At 48.1% G+C, this 20,252-nt stretch overlaps 1 protein-coding gene across 1 annotated transcript in view; it reads right to left on the bottom strand.

Annotated features, from left to right (window-relative positions):
• Positions 1 to 20,252, bottom strand: part of TGFBR3 (transforming growth factor beta receptor 3) — a 170,347-nt gene that overhangs the window by 22,644 nt on the left and 127,451 nt on the right. Inside the window, exons 8-14 of the mRNA XM_084758044.1 lie at positions 15,236 to 15,425; positions 13,309 to 13,640; positions 12,723 to 12,875; positions 9,672 to 9,812; positions 9,381 to 9,539; positions 4,278 to 4,571; positions 1,887 to 2,004 (exon numbers count right to left, since the gene is read on the bottom strand). Coding sequence (XP_084614170.1) covers positions 1,887 to 2,004; positions 4,278 to 4,571; positions 9,381 to 9,539; positions 9,672 to 9,812; positions 12,723 to 12,875; positions 13,309 to 13,640; positions 15,236 to 15,425 — 1,387 coding nt within the window. The remainder of the gene's footprint in view (positions 1 to 1,886; positions 2,005 to 4,277; positions 4,572 to 9,380; positions 9,540 to 9,671; positions 9,813 to 12,722; positions 12,876 to 13,308; positions 13,641 to 15,235; positions 15,426 to 20,252) is intronic.

Below are 20,252 nucleotides of genomic sequence, written 5' to 3' on the forward strand. Positions count from 1 at the left end.
TAAAACAGAGGTCATGAGTGCTTGCCACGGTCAGCTGAGCAGTACCCCAAACTTCCAGGCTGCAACCTAGTCCCTAACCGAGCTCTCCTGCCTTTCTGAAAGGATGTGACACCTGGGATGGCACAGCTCTTTTTACAAAGGCCAAACCGTACTGAGACTGGCCAGCACCGGCTTGCCTCCTCTCTGGGAGCTCATGCCTGCTTCAGAGCCTCCCACTGCTTAGTCCTGCCAAATCCCGGCCCCAAAGCGCCATCCCAGGGGCCCCTAAACCCAAGATCTGGTGTCAGGACCAGCCACCATGGCTCCCTTCTAATGCCCAGCAGCTGGGACCAAACTGCTCATCGGCTTTTGCTAGGCTACTCTGCCCTGCGGGATGCTGGGACACGGTGCGTGACTCCAACTCTGAAATACGTTACCCTGGAGGCTTGACACCCTCTCACTGTGCCAGCCTTTTTCTCAGCTTGACACTCTTGGGCAGCCAGGCTTCTGGAGAGTGACAATCTGCTTCTAGACAGGGAGGATTGTGACTCCTCAGATCACCCATGTGACATCGGTGCCACACCAAAGCTGTTGACAGCCGCTTGATACAAGTCCTGGCTTGCTCTCTGCCCTGGTGCTGTGGTGTCCTCACTGCGGTCCTCAGGGCTCCCCGCTCGCTGTCTGCCCTGCCTGCTCTTACGGTGCTGACAACGCACATCTCAGGACACATCCCTCCTCCCTCACATTCAACACAGCGTGGTGAGCATTCTTACGCAGAAGGGATGGGAACGCTGGGTAGGAGGGGGACCAGGGGGACCGGCGTTTGCCATTGTATGAAGTTCTGGAAACTCATTTATGAACGTCATCAATTTCGTTTCCACCTGGATCCCTCAATGGACAATGTTCACAGATCACAGACCCCCGCCCCCTCGGGGCTGCCTGTGGTCTGATGGACGGTTATAGCAGCTTGAGCTATGGGAAGCTGGGCTGTGGAGTGTGCAAGGCCCAGCATGCCACAGACTCACAGAAGCACATCCGGATACAGTGCAGAGCAACAGGGCAGAGCCAGCCTTTCCCTAGTCTAAGAAGTCTTTTTATGGCGCGTAGGATCAAGCCCAGCGCCTGCTGCGTGCTAGCTAGCACCCCTCCACTGAACTGCTTCTCTGGCCCCTTGATCTATTCCTTAGAGAAAGAATAGTTTGTCAATGAATTACAAACAGCCACAGTGAAGAATCAGCTGGGGGTGGGGAAACCTCTTGGGAAAAATAATTATATTCTAAAGCCACTGACTGGCCTTTAACGTATCTTAAATTTATTTTTTATATATTTATATATTTATATCATTATAAACTTGGTATATGTGAGTATATGTACGTGTGTGTGTGTGAGCCACAGAATACACGTGGATAAATGCCAGAGCCCAACCTGGGGAAGCTGGTTTGCTCCTTCTATCATGTGAGCTCAGCGACGCAACTCAGGGAACCCAGCCTGACAGCAAACATTTCCACCTGTTGAGCTATCTCATTAGCCTTGGTTTATTTTTCAATAAAACTGGACTTTTGATTTCAGCATGGAAAAACTTTTTTAAAGTACTTGCTCTGTGTGTTTGTGTGCACATGTGTGTACATGTGTCACACCATTCAAGTCAAGGTCAGAGGAAACTTATTGCTCTGTGTGTGTGTGTGTGTGTGTGTGTGTGTGTGTGTGTGTGTGTGTAGTCATATATGCCACACCATGCAAGAGGAAACTTACTACTCCGTGTGTCTGTGTGCATGCGTGCTCACGTATGTGTCAGGTGTGAAGTGAAGGAGTGAAGGCCGGAGGACCCTTGCAGGCATCCTCTCTGTCCTTTGTCATGTGGGAGTTAGGGATCTTTACAGGAGCAGGCCGCAGGCTGCCACTCTCACCTTTATCATCCACCTGGTAGACCACAGCCAGAGCCCTGGTGAATGTCTTCTTATTCTGCATCAGGGTCCAGATCGTGGTGGCATCCAGGGAGGTGCAGGCATCGTCAATAGACACACACTGCAGAAAGGCAGAGCAAGGCCGTCATGGCTCAGAGAAAAGTACCTGCACCAAGCCAGCACACGGTTGTCTTTGGCCCCTTAGTATGTGGCTCACCGCTGTGAACCATGAGAAAACAGGAGAAGTGAAGAATAACCAGAGAGATAGAATGCAGGCCCAGTGGTGAGCTCAAAGATGCAGATATCCATGGGCAGCTTACAAACATCCTTCTCGCCCCTTCCTCACACAAGAGCGGCAAGTTTCAGAATTAGCCTGTCAAATGGGCTCCTGGCTGGCCCCATAATGGCTTCCTACCCAAGGGTGTGACAACATCTGCAGCCTGTGACTGGGGAAGCCGCACTTACTGTGTTATAAAGCAGAACTGACATTTGTTGTCTAAAGTATACTGCCATGTTTGTTAGGCCTTTTTAAAATCTTCCACAACGTCAGGCTTTCGGCCATTGTTTATTTCATCATCTTGGCTTGGCTTTTTTTCTCCCCTGGTGCTAGAGACTTACTTAATCCAGGGCCTCATACGTGACCTGACAAGGCTCTGTCACTTCACCCGTGGCTTAGCCTGGGGTCAGCTGCTTTTAATGTACAACATAGGTCCTTACGCAGGGGTGACCCTCAGGGGTGGAAGCTGGCGGTTTCTAGCTATTTCAAGTTGTGCCACAGTCACAGGGACATGTTGGTGGGGGCAGGGTGTGTGTGTGTTTGGGGGGGGGATCATATCTGAAAATGTGTATGCTTCTCTGGGCCACACACAAGCAAGATACACATTGTTGGAAGACAACACCCCCACCCCACAGAATAAACCAAACAGCCTGATAAGGGCCTTCTTGTAGAGGGAAGCTGAGTTTTCTGCCCCAAGGCACATTGTCGGTAGTTCACTCATGACTACGGGTTCCTCTTACGGTCTGGTTAGCCCTTCAGTTCAATAGGAAAGTATGATGCTAAGCTAGAGGCTGACCCTGGGCCAGACGCTTAACTCATAGCAAATGGCAGGGCTGGACTCGGTGGTGGCCACCGGTACCTTTTCCTAGAAGGTTCTCAGGATTTCTCTGTTGTCACACAAGTGCTCAGGAGTTACTGGAAATGGGGAAACGCTGCCTATAAGCAGAAGGAAGCCTGATTCTTCCTCCACATGCTGACTGCACGCCCCCTACTTCCTCTGCTCCTTCACCCAGGAGGGGAGCACATTGTTAGTCTTCTAGATAAAGACCAAGGTGGGGGGGGGAGTGGGGAGGGGTGGGGAGGGGAGGAGATGTGGGGGAGGGAGTATGGGGAGGGCGGGTAGGGGTGTAGGGCAGAAGGAAACAAATGCATCTGGTGAGTGGTGATTTTCTGTGCATGTATTTGTAGGCAAAACCCAAATAAAAAACTGCTTGGAGAAATGATTCAAGGGACCCGGGTTGATGGAAATCTATCTATTAGTGATGCCTTTTCACTTCTCCTTTTCCTTCCAGTCTGTATGTGAGAGTTCCAGACATATAAAGGCTCCAACTTGATGCTGTGCTCTTGAAACATCAGTGGATCCATGATTGTAAGAAAATTAGAATCCAGCTTAGATTTGTGTAACAGCTCTGGAATAAACATGACACCGGGGCCACACAAGAAGGGACAGCAGGAGATGCCTGTCCTACACAAGGCAGGCCTAACAAGGTATCAAAACTGAGCCAACAGAAGGCCTGCAGGTGGCTGCTCCAACAAGGTCAAAGGGTTCTGATTTCTGCTCTGGCCACAGAGCATAGCCGTTTATTATGGGCAATGGCATGAGGCAAACAAGATGAACTGATAAGAAACCAGGCAAAAGTAAAATATTTGTTAATTTCCCTTAGAAGTCCTCCTGAGATAAGGCAGCCTTATAACTCACACAGAGAAGGTCAAAAAAACAATTGTGATCCCGGTCTCCATGGGACCTGGAAAAGTTAATCCCCGCGTGTGTGCGCGCTGGTGCTTTTACTTCGCTGAATTCTGGCACCTTGTGCTATCTGACCGGCTGCACCAGAGCCGGGCCTCTCCCTCGGTGGAAAACAGCGCTGATTTACCGCTCACCGTTACCACTAAGCGCACTTGGAAAGACAAACTGTTACACTTTCAGGATTTACTCTCCAGAATCCTAAAGTGCATCGTTCCCTCCTCACACAGCTACCTCAGCTGGAAGGCTTCAAAACCTCTGACCCAAAACCTCAGAACTGCAGTAACTCAGATTACACCTCCCGATCATGGCATCCCCTTAACCTAAATACTCCCAAAGCGCAGTCGGTCCAAACAGGATGGTGGCCGCTCACCTTCGGCAGCGTCTGGGAGCCCTTCTTCGTACACAGCGTCAGCTCGCAGTGTAGGAAGAGCAGGGAGGTGCTGAACACGGACTTGAACAGGAAGCTGAACCGCACTTTGTCCACTTCGGCACTAGTGATGGGGAATTGCATTCCCTTGGAGCTGTAGAACAACACAGAGTCATCTTTGGGGCAGATGTTCTCAATGATGACGTAGTCAGACGGTCTGTCTGGGTTTGAGTAAGGAGAAACAAAGCAGGTTTGGATGGCAAATCCCAGGTCTTGGTCAGCCTTAGTGAGAGACACCTGCAGAGGAAGAGAAAGACCAAGTCAGAGGAGGGCATTTACTTCAGTCACCTAGACAATCTGCTGACGTAGTTCTACAGGTGAAACACTGCTCCAAATTTCGTAACGTTTATAATTTTCTAACTGTAACAGTAACACAGTGATTGATGAAAGGTATTTCCCATTTAAACTTGGCGTGAGTGACAATGCATTGTTTCGTCCAAATGCTACCCTATGAGTGGCAATTGCCAGACAGGTTTAAGTCTCTCTGCCCTCCCAAAAATCCTCGGAAATAAAAAACAAAATCAAACTAACTGTGTGCCTAAGTGAATTTCCAAAATAAGTAAAACACAGGTAAAGGCTCCAACATCGTAACAGTGGATTATTACCAAGACAAATGTTTTAAATGCTGCCCCACAGCGCAGGACAGAGGTTCCAGGTGGCACAGGCAGGGACGACTATGCACCAAAGCAGAGCAAACCAAAGAGAGCAGAAAGCCACAGATGCATCCTGCTTGGTCAGTAAGCGGGACTCTGCTGCCTTGTATCAGGGACAGTGTTATGGCCATCACCAGCCTGGCAAAGTGTGCCAGCTGTTCACAGGACCAAACCAGCCTTGCCAAGAATCTTATCATTCGCCAGTCCAGGAGATGGGGGTCGGGGAAACCAGAGGGAAAACTAACCTAGAGACATGCCCAATTCATTTCTGCAAAACGCTTGTGCACATCATGTGCAAATCTTATTGAGGACCTTTTGTTTAGAAACAGGAAGTCGTGCTTGGCCAAACGCAAACAGAACTCAACCCTTAGCTATCCTGAACGCTGCTAAAATCCCTGCAACAAAATGGGCTCCACCGTTTGGCGACACATGATTTGCTGTGCGATCTATTCTTCTGACGTTAGTGCCCCTTTCCTTGACTAAACTAAGTATAAACAATAAACGTAAACACTTCAGGAACAAAGTCAGTCCTCACCCATAGACCAAAGCTCCCAAATGCTTAGAAAGATGCGTGGGTAACAAACTTCGCATTTGGAGCCTGCCCAGGGGAAATCTCTGACACTGCAGGAATCCTCAACCCTTCGCATTCCCCAAAGACCCCGCACTGCTAACCATGGGATATTCAACATGAACAGAAGGTGAACAGAATTATAACATTGCCTCCTTGTTCAATGTTCTGTAAACATCCACTTTCACTGTCCTTGAGTTATTTCTGCCACACAAACAGGATATTCTATCCTGTTGAGATGATGTTATACACATGCTACAAATAAACGGTGTCATTAACATTAGCTAAGCCTATAGCTCGAAATATGTTAATATGCTGGCTCTTTTACTTTCTTTTTTTGAAATGACCAAAATATTTTTATTTTTTAAATTTAATTGATTTATTGAGATTACATCTCAATTGTTATCCCATCCCTTGTATCCTCCCATTCCTCTCTCCCTCCCATTTTCCCCCTACTCCCCTTCCCTATGACTGTGACTGAGGGGGACCTCCTCCCCCTGTATAGGATCCTAGGGTATCAAGTCTCTTCTTGGTAGCCTGCTATTTTGAGTGCCACCGGGCCTCCCCATCAAGGGGACGTGGTCAAATCTGGGGCACCAGAGTTCATGTAAAAGTCAGTCCCCACTCTCCACTCAACTGTGGAGAATGCCCTGTCCATTGGCTAGATCTGGGTAGGGGTTCAATGTTTACTGCATGTATTGTCCTTGGCTGGTGCTATATTTTGAGCAGACCCCCCTGGGCCCAGATCTGCCCATCATAATGTTCTTCTTGTAGGTTTCTAGGACCTTCTGGATCTTTCTATTTCCCCATTCTCCCATAATTCCCTCACCTAGAGTCCCAATAGGATGTCCTCACATCTATCCCAATCTCCTGGTAAGTGAAGACTTTCACGGGACATGCCCCTTGGGCTAGTGCCCAGTTATAAGTGAGCATATGCCATGTGAGTCTTTCTGCTCCTGGGCTAACTCACTCAGGATGATCAGGCTCTTTTACTTTCAAAGAAGGTGTGCAATGCAGAATGTCTGACTAGACCAGCAGTTCAACCTGGGAGTCGTGACCCCCTTTGGGCTCCTATGTCATACATCCTGCAGCTCAGATATTTACATTATGATTCATAACAGTAGAAAAATTAAGCAATGAAGTAGCAATGAACTAGTTTTATGGCTGGGGATCACAACAACACGCGTTAAAGGTTCTCAACGTTAGGAAGGTGGAGAACCGCTGGTTCAGACTTTCACACGGGTGCTTCTGAGGAGAAAGGCATTAGCGAGTCTTGCTGTAGGATGGACTTGAAGCAGACAGTAGGGCCGTTATAGGTTTTGGGATGAGGCCAGCCCAAGGAAATCACATGCTGTGCTGCTCACGTGCATGCCAAGGACGATGGCAGTAACCAACGTAGAAGATGCAGTTAGCGTAGGAAACAGGGAAGCACAGGTGTACGCACAGACAGCCAGGCTGCACAGTAAGGACCACCCCCGCCCTCCCCCCCCCGCCACCCCCCCCTCCACCCCCCCACCCCCCCCACCCCGTGTGCATCAGCCGTGCGGCTCTAAATGCTGCAGCACTAAGCCAGCCAAACTAATGAAAATAAGAAGGGCCACCACGTCACCAACGGCTCACCCAGGAGCGACCGAAGGTGGCCAAGGGGAGAATATCTTGGATTAATGGGATGGACTGCGGTCTGGAGGGAGTGGAAGGTTCCAGGAGAGGCTAAGTCGGGCAGCTGGAGAAGAAACCAAGAAATGGCTACTCGCTCTTCGGGTTAAGCCAATGATTTATGAAGTTTTATTTTACTTAAGTAACAAAATTTTCCTACCAGCAGCAAAGTCCAAACCAGGAAAGAAAGACAAGGCATGGCCAGTTGCTATCTTATTTGGCAAAACATTTGCAGATCCTCTTTCATATTTTGGGTAGTTTCAATGGATTTTAAAACAGTTTATAACAACTCTCCTAGCCCCCAATAATTTTTTAAAAACATACTTGATATTTAAAATAGCAGAGAGAGGGAGAGGAGAGGAGAGGAGAGAGAGAGAGAGAGAGAGAGAGAGAGAGAGAGAGAGAGAGAGAGAGAGAGAGAGAGCGATCTACTCTTAAAATGAAATTTAACTGCAAAAACATGTGATATGTGAAGAGATGCAAAAGGAGAAAAAACAAGAATTTAAAAAAAGGGGAGGGAGGGGGAATCTACCAACAACCTATTGCAAGCAAGCCAGCACTCCAGGATTATTAAAATAGGGTAGGCTGCACAAAGCAGATTAGCCACTGGCCAGCATGAGTTAACAAAGCCACAAATGAGTGGATGGAGCCATTCATTTGGACGAGAGCAAACTGCAGCCAAGCAGTGTCCTCTCAAACCTGTGGCGTACCTGGGAGTGTCGTGTGGACTGTGAATATAGAAAAGGCAGGAGAAAACAGCGGCCTTGGATTAGGAGAGATCCACCATGAGGAACAGCATAAGCAGAACGGGGTGGGGGGTTGGGGGTGGGGGTTGGGGGTTGGGGGGTTGCCCCAAGGGCACTCACAATGGGGAGTCAAAGGGAGAGAAGCTGCTGGCTCCGCCCCACCAGAGCCACTGCGCATGCCTGTTTGTCTTTGCAAAATGGACCATGATGCCCTGCAGGAGCTACCTGGGGAAGCATGCCATTTCTACCCCTCCGACTGAGAAGTACAAAGCAGCCAGCTGCTAAAGCCAGTTCATCCGTGATGCTTTCCTTCGAGACCAACAAACAGTACCCCGGGTGGACACACGGACAGCAGACAGCCTGGAGCGTTGGCCTTTCTTCTCCAGAATGGAGTCTGTGAACTTAGTTATTGATGCTTATATGAAGTTATGCTTCCTTCCCTTTCTTTTTTTAAAAGATAATTTATTTACTTTTTATTTTATGTGCATTGGTGTTTTGCCTGCATCTGTGTGAGGGTGTCAGATCCCCTGGAACTAGAGTTACAGATGTTTGTGAACTTCCACGTGGGTGCTGGGATTTGAACCTGGGTCCTGTGGAAGAGCAGCTAGAGCTCTTAACCCCTTGATCCATCTCTCCAGCCCCTTTTCCCTTTCAAATGGCAATTTGAGGGGGTAGGGGAGGAATTACTACAGTAGCGCCTGACAGTCAACAGTATGGCCTCTGGAGACAGGACTCCAGAGGGAAACACTATACCAGGTTCAGGGCTGTTTTACTTTGGGCAGGCTTGTGCCTAACTTTCTCATCCAAAGGTGTATCTTTAATAGTTAGTCCGTTCTCACAGAATCCTCTAGCAGTCAATTTGTTATTATATTCATAACTACACTTGGCACATCATAAGATGGTAGTAAATATTAGCTGTTATTATTTCATTATTCCACCACTATGAGTTGTTTTCACAGGCATTCCAGATTTAAAGCGGGCCACGATGGTTGCCGTTGTAGATAGGAAATGGTTTTGACAAATTTGTGAGGCTATCTGGATGGCTCGGCAGAAACGACTTTCATGAGAACATAGCTTTTGACTTGAAAGTAAGTCCAAGGTGATGGACGAGACGTTTGAAAGAGTCTGTGGATAACGCTAGCCATGAATGTCTAAGCAACGGCCCCTAAGGTGTTGACATCAAAACAAGTACAGCGCTTTACTGGTAGGATTTATACTTGTTTTCTTTCTTTTTATATTTACTTAAAAACCTTACATCTATCTATAAAATCCTGATATTTCTTATTTGGTCAGAAAGTGACCTGGAAGTGTTTTCCGAGCCAGCCCCTGACTTAGATGCAGGGCCCGTGCGAGGCACAGAAGGCAGTGTCACAGGAACCGCACAGCACAGGGCGGACACCTGAGGCTAACCCACCAGTCTCACCTCAACATAGACTTGTCTGTTCTCCGCCACAGAGTAGAGCCCTGGGGTGGGCACCAGGAAGAGCTTTGTGCTGTACAGCTCCATGTTGAAGGTGGCGTTTTCATAGAGCTTGTCCTGGGAGCCACTGGGTTCCCTCTTCTGCCGCAAGCTGCAGTTGAACTGGAAAGCCACCAAGCAGATGAGGATAATTAGTCACACAAGTGGCTTTGTTTTTTGATAGCTCCCAGTGGAAACAAACCAAGTGAACAACAACAGTACCCACAAAAAAGTCTAAAGGAAGTCAACACATACCACCACAACTCCAGGCCGGCTCAGGGGGGCGGTTTCTCCTTCATCCGCGTCTCCTGGAAATCCATTGTCACCAGATTCCAGGTCTTCTTCACCGTCTTGCCAGCCACTGCTGTCTCCAGACGATGGAACCTGGACCACAATCTAGAAGGCAGAGGATGCACAGCTGCTGGCCCCTTTCGTAGGAAAGCGCCATGCCACACGCCTCTTGTTCTACCTCCCATGTGCGCCTACCTAACAACTCACATGCAAACAGAAAATCCAACTTTATACAAACGACAGCAAGAGCAAATTCTCCAAACTTTCTAGGATTTTTTTTTTCCCTTTGGTTCTTCGAGACAGGGTCTCTCTGTGTAGCCTTGGCTGTCCTGGACTCGTTTTGTAGACCAGGCTGGCCTCGAACTCACAGTGATCCACCTGCCTCTGCCTCCCGAGTGCTGGTATTAAAGGTGTGCACCACCTCGCCCAGCTATGATTTTTTTTTTAAATCTTCAAAGTAATAAGAAATATTTTTTTAAAAAGCTCAATTCAAACTAAACACCTGAACTAACATTTGGATTTTTTTCCATGCAAAAAGTTACAGATTTACTTATTTCTATGTTGATTAATTATAAGTTACTTCAAATAGCAGGGATACTAGGCACTGAAATGGAGTTGGTAGGCCTGTCAATAGGCTTGCCCATGTTTTGAGAGCAGCTTCTTATGGGTTCAAAGGTGCTTTTTAATCCGTATCAGTTTTTAACATTTTGTAATTTTTAAATTACACTGTGTGAGTATGGAACAGAAGGATACAAATGATGGGATAGCAATTGAGTTGTAATCTGAATAAATTAATTAAATTTTAAAAATAAACAAATTTTTAAAATTACACTGTGTGTGTGGTGTGTGACTGTGTATCTGTGTGTATGACTTGTATCTGTGTGTGAGCATATATGTGTGTGTAAGCATGTGTGTGTGACTGTGTCAGGAATTTGTGGGAGTCAGTTTTCTTATTTCACTGTGTGGGTCCTGCGGATTGAATTCGGGTCCTTTTACCCACTGGGCCATCTCACTGGCTCTTTTTGGACCTTTTAAGCCTTAAGAACGTCCTTAAATTTTGAGGTTTGTATAAAGTTTGTTTTAAGTCAAAGGCACGGGGCCCAGTGTTCCCACAGTACCAGTCCTCTCCTGCTTGACCTCGCACCCACTATTACACAGTCACCCCACTTCTCTCGTGTGTATGGGTGCATAAAATAAAATTTCCTATTCACAATCAATCTGTATCAACACTGGCTGAAATTACTGTACGGGGTTAGTTCTAAATAGGATGGAAAGGGTGACCCAAAGAGTACAACTCTACAGATGAAATCCCAATTTATTTCCATTTCATATGCTTAGCTTGTGGAGATAATGGAAAATAAAAATACACAGGAAGTCTGAAGATTCCTACACACAGTCACAACTGGAGCCCGCAGTTAAAGCACCCACTAAAGGGAACAGAGTGGGGGGTGTATACGGAAAATGAGGACACCTGGGGCATGGCAAGCCTTCCTCTAACAGTCAAGAAAACAAAGGCATAGGAGAGAGAGAGAGGTGCCTTTTAGGGCCTGGATATTGTTTTTCTCTTAAAGAGATTGAAGCTTTAACTCGGTCAGTCACCACACCTTCTCGGCCGTGCTAACTCGGAAACCATGTTAAAGTGTCAAAATCAAGTATATTACTATTACCTGGCAGTCGTACGGTTAGAGAACTGAATAGTTTACAAGAAAATTCGTGTTGTAATGGATAGGACGTCAAAAGCTAGCTGACGAGCTGAGTAACACAGGCCAGCCCAGCTGCTACTGAGGAAACTCGTGAGACTGTAAGATGGAGCTGGCCCTGGCTCTCCTCTGTAACCAGAGATAAGGGTGCAGCTCCCCCCCTCCCCCGCAACCTTCTAAGGGTTCCTGAGGAGCAGTGAGCTCACGGGACAGCCACACAACACTCTGACCGCAGGACCTCCTCCTAGGTTGGGTCAAGTGTGGCAGTGGGCATCGGATGAGCCAGCCGCTCGGAGCCCTGGCCCATGTCAACAGTGGAACAAGAGCTAAGAGCTCACCTGGGGCTCACGCGGGAATTAGGGTGCAGTGCTGAGAAGTACTTCAAAATTGAACTGCAAAACTGCTACCTTAAAGCAGCTGTGAAATTTAATGCTTCAGTAGCCTAGTATTTACTGCCCAGTCTCTCTCTGTCTCTGTCTCTCTGTCTCTGTCTCTCTGTCTCTGTCTCTCTCTCTGTCTCTCTCTCTCTCTCCCTCCCCCCGCCTCAAGAAAGTAGGTTTCATCTGCCTGGCAGAAATGATTTCTGCAATGAATTATTTTGGAGGGGAACTTGTGGAACCTTCTTTCAGTTAACTCTAAGCATAGATTTTCTTAATTCTGGGTCTTTCTTTTTTTTAATTTTATTTATTATGTATACAGTATGCATCCGATCACATGAGAGATGGTTGTGAGCCACCATGTGGTGCTGGGAACTGAACTCAGGACCTCTGCAAGAGCAGTCAGTGCTCTTAACCACTGAGCCATCTCTCCAGCCCCCGGGTCTTTCTTTGAGGTACAGAAACTTCATAATTTCATCAGGATTCCTTTCTGACTTGAGACTCCTGAGGGAAGGAGTCTACTCTCACTTTTGGACAAGCAAGGGACTATGAATACATCTGGGGCTGCTCACACAGACCACGGGTCTCTGAAGTGTTAGTCCCATAAAGACCAGGCTATTTGCCCCGCCAGTGTGACCACAGCAGGATGGCGTAGGTGCAGGTACGGCCAGCTCGCCATTGGATTTCATCAGGTGGAAGAGGGAGGTGTGAGAGAGAACTGCAACTCCAGCTGCAAAAACCCAGGACCCTCAAGTCCCAAAGACTCGCCAGTGAGTCAAAACACCTAGAGTCCAGGGTCAAAGTCCGTCCCCTTTTTTTGTTGAGAACTGACACCTGGCTTCATCTCCACGCCGTCCTTTTCAGAGACAAGACTAATACTGAGTAGGATCCCACCATGCCATGGCAAAGGGTGGAGCTTTGCTTTAGAGAATACTCACAGAGTTATAGTAAACCACGCCATCAGGGGCTGCCCGCCGGTGTCGAGTACCGCAGCCGTTCAGGGGAGACTCCAGAACAAAGTGGGTCCCGTTCATCTTGGCTTTGCATGAAGGGTCCAACAGGGTAAGCTCCATCCCCGAGTAGCCAATGGTCTGAAATAGAAACCACCAAAGGCCACACGGGGGGCTTAGCGGCCATTCAGCCTGCACAGCAACAAGCCACGCCTGCCTCCCGAGGCCAGCATCGCGCCCTCCCACCTCACCTTCCCCTCACTGGCCACGTGCCCACAGCCCAAGGACTGTGCTTGTTGGCACTGAACATTCAAGAACAAAATGCTGACATACGAGGATCTGAATTCCCCTCCTCTTTAGGAACAACAGGAAGTGAGGGTTGTAGCCAAGGGAAGTGGCCTGTCCAAGTGGGAAAACACGACCAAGTGCAGGGTTTAAAAGTAAAACAGCCACTAGGAAGCAATGAACGCAGAATTGCTGGGGCTGGGGAAAGCTTTGTGTGTGTGTGTGTGTGTGTGTGTGTGTGTGTGTGTGTGTGTGTATTTTTTTTTTCCTTTAAGAGACTAACACCAACCTGCAAAGAGTCTTTGTCTACAGCTACAACCATCTTTTCATTGTCACATTTGACTGACAGGGCCACATCCACGCTTCCTTGCACTTCCTCTGGTTCTCTGTGGTCAGGGAACAGCTGAAGGCTGGGAGCCATGGGGTCCTTTGGCCAGGGGATGCGATCGTCTCCCTCCTTCCAGCCTCTCCTGGGGATGTCCGGAAAAGGAAAGGGGAGACCTCCATTTTGGCCTCCCCCTCCCCGGAAGGGTGGGCTGGCCAGGGCAGGCAGGTGGCCAGGGCCCAGCAGGATCCGGAGCTCAGGAGGGGTAGTATAGACTTCCTCATCCCTCATCTCCTCTGTGGAAAGAGAAGGCAAAGAGTCCTGACTGACTGAGGCCGGTCAGGTGGAACATGACCGGCGGAATGTGACAGCACCGGATCGGGCAGAAACTACAGTGAGTGAGCAACGTGCAGCCTCGGCTGAGAGATGTGGGAACCTGGATTCTGACAACGGCATTTGAACTAGCTGAGTGGCTTCAGACAAGTAGTGGGCTTCTCTGTGACTCAGTTTCCCAAGTTTTAAAATTAAGAGTTCAGGTTGTATCAGCGATCCCCAACTTTGGCTACACATTAACTCACTTTAGAGGCTTTGAAAAAAAAGTGCAAACTCTAGTCATCAGTGTTCTAAGTTCCTAGTGTGATGGCAACGCTCCACCGCAATTGAGAACTGCTCCACTAGGATCACATCCGATTCAAAGGCCCTTAAAAAATACTCGCTTTTGAATCCAGGACTTTTAAAACCATTTTTTCAAAAGAAACAATGTTGGTATTTTTATTTTCTGTTTTATTTTGTAGTACCAAAGGTCAAGCCCAGGTCCTCAGCATACTAGATGGGCCCCTCTACCACCTTGCTAGTCTTTTCGAGTCATTTTGCTGCCTTCTTTTTGACTGATAAAAATCTAGGAGACATCCGGGTACCCTGGTTTTTTAGAACCTTGTCTCTGGGAGGAAGGCTGCTTAGGAACACTTAACCCTTCAGAGGAAGATGGAGCTCATAAAAGCAATGTGCGGGGTTGTTGTCTTTTCAATGATTTAAAGGAAAAAAGCTGTTCTCTGCATCCACTATCTGAGCCCAGCCAATGCGTGCCCCCTCAGGGCACCCCCCTCAGTGCAAGGCAGGCACAGTGATGATCGGTGAGCACAACTTCTCCTCCAACAAGATCCTTCTGAAAAGGATGTTACTGCTATATGGGTCGGAATGAAGCCACAGCTCTGGGCTGCTTTTAACATGTACACTGACTAAACCAAAGCCAGCCCCTCCCCCATAGCGTCATAGCAATCCAGTAGGATACATTGATTATTGACAAGGAATCTGAGGCTCTGGGTTGGAGATTAAGCAACATCTCCCCTAAAAGTAAAGAAATGGTAAACCAGGGATGAGAACCTACATCTGGAACCTTCCGTGCATCAGCCCTGCATCCTGGAACAGGTCGAGGGGTCAGAAAATTAGGGCTCAAAGCATAGAAACTCCAGGGGGCTTGCAGACTCGGCTCCTGCTAGCCAAACTAGCATCTAGTCTGCCTCCACTCCCTGAATGAACCGATCTCAGCCTGAGGCCCCCAGGGCTGCTTTCCTGGAGACGTCAGCCTCTGGCTGCCACCACTGAGGCCTCTTCCCTATGGTCCCGCCCCTTGGTGTTCTCATGAGTGGTCCAGTCCTTCTGATGTCATCGCAGTGGGTACAGGGAGCAAAGATGTCTGACATGCAATCAGCTCTCCATCGCGTGTTATAGACCCCTCCCTCCAGTGCTACATTAGTTTAAGCTTTACAGTGAAAACGGTCACACAAATCATTAAAACCTGTAACATACACGTGGAAATGACAATCATCTGTTACCAAAAAGCCTCCTCTGAGAGACAGAAAGACAACAGGTGGGGAAACAGCCCTCTTACCATAGTTCTCAAGCCGAAGATGAAATCTATTAGCCACCGGGGCCATCGTGTATGACGTCACCGGACTGTAGCCATTGTCCAAGGCCCACTTTATCAGATTCTCTTGGGTAGAAGGGACGTCATCTCTTATTGATTTGGTCATGGCCATGGATCTTTCGCTCTCTTTCCCAAAGCCAATACTGTTGGGAGCCTAAAGAGAACAGCAAATTTTCACTCACAAATCTAAAATTAAAGTGCTGCCCAAGACCTGCGTGAGGTCAAGCCAAGATCAGTGAGCATTCCAGCAGGCAAGTTGGAGGAATAAACGTGGGAGGAAGGACGTGAAGGTGGAAAGGGCATGTTGTATGGGTGCCCATGAGGGGGGGAGGGCAGGGAAGGAGGGAGGGCAGTGAGTGAGTGAGGGAGGGAGGGCAGCAAGGGAGAGAGGGAGGGAGGGCAGCAAGGAAGGGAGGGAGGGAGGGCAGCAAGGAAGGGAGGGAGGGAGGGCAGCAAGGGAGGGAGGGCAGCAAGGAAGGGAGGGAGGGAGAACAGCAAGGAAGGGAGGGAGGGAGGGCAGCAAGGAAGGGAGGGAGGGCAGCAAGGGAGGGAGGGAGGGCAGCAAGGGAGGGAGGGAGGGCAGCAAGAGAGGGAAGGACAGAGGGAAGGGCCAGTTGGCCGGTCAGTATGATCAAGATACATTGTATACATGTATAAAGTTGCCAAGGAATAAAAGATATTCTAAGAAGATACTTTAACTGAGGAATTATCTGGAGCCAACAGATTCTAGGTTGTATAAATGAGGATTTTACCCTTTAACCCTTGTCTTCCTTGGAAAAGACACCGAGATTAAAAACACGCACAAAGAGACGCCATTCACGCTGCTTACTTAACTTTATCTTGTACCGATAAGTACACATTTCAAATGTTCCCTTGCTATTTTTATTTGAAATTGTGTGTGTGAATTACATGGTGTGCACACTGTGTTACAAATATGCTTGTGGTTTCACATATTATGGCCTGGATCTACAGGGAAGATGGTATGGTCTTGTGACTCTCCCAACGGTATATAAACTACTAACTACCACGTTTCATCTATGATTGGTTTAGCCATCCTGAAATTTTACTCATGTGCCAATTATGTTAGTATACTGTAGTTTATGCCCTGTAGTACTAATTAAGATATTGTCTAAGTATTAGCATTTTATTTAGTAATAAAGGAGGGGCCCAGAGTTGCCCTTATACTTATACAGGCAAAACATATATTAAAAAGCTGAAAGGAGATAAACACTGATATGGCTCCTCCATAAAAACTATATGAAAATTCATGAAGCCATATAAAAGGTTAGTTTTTATTAATAACCTGTCACAATACTCAAAGGATAGGATTCATTCAAGGAAGTATATGCGGGCCTCTGAGTAGCAGGTCACTGGCAGTGAATGTCTGTGTCCCCTGCCGGCTCCTGAGGCAGGGAGGGGTCTGGTGAGTGAGCGACTGAAGAAGCTGGCCGCTGCAGAGGGGCCCAGTGGGAAGGCACGGTTTCCACAACTGCTCCACAGGGCTGAGGCGCTTCCCAAGCACAGATTATGGCCCCCGTCACGCCGCATCAACGTCCCTTTAGTTTCCGTGCCCAGTGACTTTCTCCTGCGTGTCTGCAGCATTTTCCCTAGATTCCTCATCTGTTCCCCATTCTATCTGTCCCAAATGTGACTAAAAATTAATCCTTTCCCACTGTAAGGCCACAAGAGATTCACAGGCTCTCAGTTCCCTTGGACCCCCTTGGTTGTGGGAGATTGGCTGAGGACACATGTACCCCAGTTCGAAGCCTCAAAGTGTCACCCAAGATCTTCCCCTGTTGCACAAAGAGCTAATCTAAGGGTAACCCTGGCAGGCTGGGCAGTCGCGAGTTCCAGTGTGCATGCAGAGAGACTGGATGGAGCCGTAACCGAATCCTGCCACCCTTGGTAAGCTCGGTTGTATAGCCCGAGATTAGCTCTTACTCAAATTCAGAGAAAGTTCCTAAGGAGAAAGGACAGGTGGGGGGTGGGGGAGGAGGAGGGTGGGTGAGGAAGAGAAAGAAAGAAATGGGAATGAAAAAAAAGAAATGCTCGAAGAAGAAAATGGCTCTGAAATTAGAAAGATGCAGGCTATGAGGAACAGTATCCCCCCCGGACTGTTAGCCAGCACGTGTTCTGACTGGCTGGGACCACAACCCTGGCCCCATCTGCCCTAGACTTCCATGTTGACAGACGGCTGAGAAAACACTGTTCCCAGAATCCCACGGCTGCAGTGCCACCTGCTCTGCTGTGCCAGCACGGAAGAATCTGTTCACGCTTTTCCACGTTAGACCTAGATACAGTCAGTGTATTAATTATGGCTTGGAAACCTAAAGATCAGATGTCGATCTACACACCAATACAGCACCGAGACCGGCACCATGGGGGGCAAATTGGTTCCCAGCCCTGAATAAATGCCTCACCTTTGTACTCCTGGGATGTTCCAGGCTTTCCCAACCTCAGTGCTTGCTGCCAAGCGGGTGCTCAAAGGGGCCTCCCCAATACCACTATATCCTCGGCTCTATGGGTGAACTATTAACTGGGTTGAGTCCAAGGCTCTGTCCCGTTGCCATAGAAACGATGGTATAGGGAGCAGGGCATTAGGAGGGTGGGTACAGAGTGCAAGCATCGCGCACCGAGGCTTTAAACTAGCAATGCACTTATTTTTATAAGAGTAAGTTGTATCTGCGAGGCTTTGTCAAGTAGCACAACAGAAAGCTTAGTGTCTAGATGTGTCCTGCTTTACATACACAGAGCTTGGAGGAGTTGGTCCTCACCTCCCACCATGAGGGGCCCGGGGACAGAACTCTGGTCCTCATACTTGGCAGCAGGTGCCTTTACCCACTGAGCCACCTCTCTAAGCCATAAGAGGACACGTCTAAGAAGCTGCCCTTACCTTTTCTTTTCTGGGGTTCTCCCTGCTGTGGAAGTGACTGTGCCCTGTCTATAGGAGACCAGCAGTGGGGGGGGGGGGGTAGGGGGCTGGGGGGCGTGGGGCTGGGCGGTGGGAGCCAGAGCCACACTGCCCTTCCCATCTCTTTTACCTCTCTCCATTGCGTGTCGCCCCGTGCTGTACTTCTAACAGAGTTAGGCCCAGCAGTGCATGTGTCAAGGCATCCTTTTTTGCTTTCTTTTTTTTTTTTCCACCAAATTCCTACGAACCTTGGTAGCTGACTTCCTGTTTTCACCTCTAGTTTCCTGCGGACAAGCTCTTCAAGCGTGCCCTTACGGAAGGAATGTATGTTCAGGGTTAGGATCTGCCCTTCCTCTGACAGTGAAAGGGAAGCTGACTGAGTGACACGCGCAGCTGAGAACTCTCCGTGTACCTGTGTGCTTTAAAGAGAGATTTGCACTGGGTGTGGTGGCACATGTCTTTAATCCCAGCACTAGGGAGGCAGAGGCAGGCAGTGGGCCGCCTGGTTTACGGAGTGAGTTCTAGGACAGCCAGGGCTACAGGGGAGACAGAGAAAGATTGAGAGGGAGGGAGGGAGGGAGAGAGACAGAGGAACAGAGAGAGAGAGAGAGAGAGAGAGAGAACATGCCAGCTTCTATGCCCTTAACAAACACTTGCTGAATGGATGAACTTTGCTAAACCCTACAACAACTTTGAGGGTGAGCACGGCCACCATGTACCTATTCCACAGTTACATGATGTTCAGTTAGACCATCCACCAGGAGCCAGGAGCTGGAGCTGGAGGCTGAACAGAGAGAGCCTTGTCCAGTGGGGTCGGGTCCTTCACTGTTTTCACTTATAATGTGGTCTGTCAAAGACAGGACCTACAGCTCTACACTGACCACGGTAAACTTCCGTCTCAGCAGGTCCCTGTGCCTCCCAGCACAGCTTGAATTCACATCTGGGACCAGGGAGTTAGAAGGCCAATAGCTTGAAGCTGACTCGAGAATAAAAAGAACTCATGAAACATTACCTAATTGTTTAGCAATGTTGCCATGTATTGTCCAAAATTGGCCTGGAACAGGAGGCCAGCCAAGGAGAGGAATATAAACAGAGCTCGTTTGGGATGATGGTCTATCACATTCCTAGTCTTTCTGATTCCTCTGAGAGGCACAGACTCTCAAAGCAGAGCCAGGACGGCTGTGGTCTGGTCCAGGTGCAGGCACTGGGACAGCAGGAGCCACCGGCCAGTACTGAGAGTACATAAGAACTCCAGCTCGGAGTAAAATGTGCCGTATGCTTTTTGCCTTTCAAAGCATGATTCCCTTTCCTGTTTTTGTTATTCTGAAACTGAAAACATGTGGCTGGTGTGCCAGGCAACAAAAGCAGCAGACACTCCAGGTCACCATCTCATGCCATGCCAGGGGAAAGCAATCAAAGTATCGGTGACCTTGGGAAATCACGGCAAGGCTCTGCACTCAGCACCAGCTTCGTGTGTCACTATTACACTTGATGGATTATTTGGATGGTTTTAAAGTCTAAGGAAAATAATAATAATAATAATAATAATAATAATAATAATAATAATAATAATAATAATAATAGAACTGATACCCCTAGGAACAGGAAAATTTATTTTTAAGTCACGATGTGTGTGCTCCTGGCTTTGTTGATGAGCTCGCCTATGTGGCTGGACCCTGTAAGGAACTGCTGGTTTTGCAAACTGTTGATCACATGGAAAGTGCTGTGTACAGGTAAATAAGACCACACGGAAGATGCCATGTACACTTGAATACAGAACTAACACAACTGAACATAATCTCTTTTAAAATACCAAAAGTCTAAAAATCTGCTTCAGCTGTTATGATACAGGCAATGAAAAATAAGTTGGTCAATTAGTAATGCATTAGAGTATTGACTCTACAAAAGAGATGCCAAGGAGATGTCTCTCTCTCTCTCTCACACACACACACACACACACACACACACACGCATGCACGCCTTGCTCCAACATTCATTTGCATTTTCCCTGAATATATGAGATGAACTTTACTTCGCCAAACTTTAACATTCAGCTTTTCGGCACAAGCC

The sequence above is a fragment of the Acomys minous genome, assembly GCF_964271855.1.
Source record: "Acomys minous genome assembly, chromosome: 15".
NCBI classification, from domain to species: domain Eukaryota; kingdom Metazoa; phylum Chordata; class Mammalia; order Rodentia; family Muridae; genus Acomys; species Acomys minous.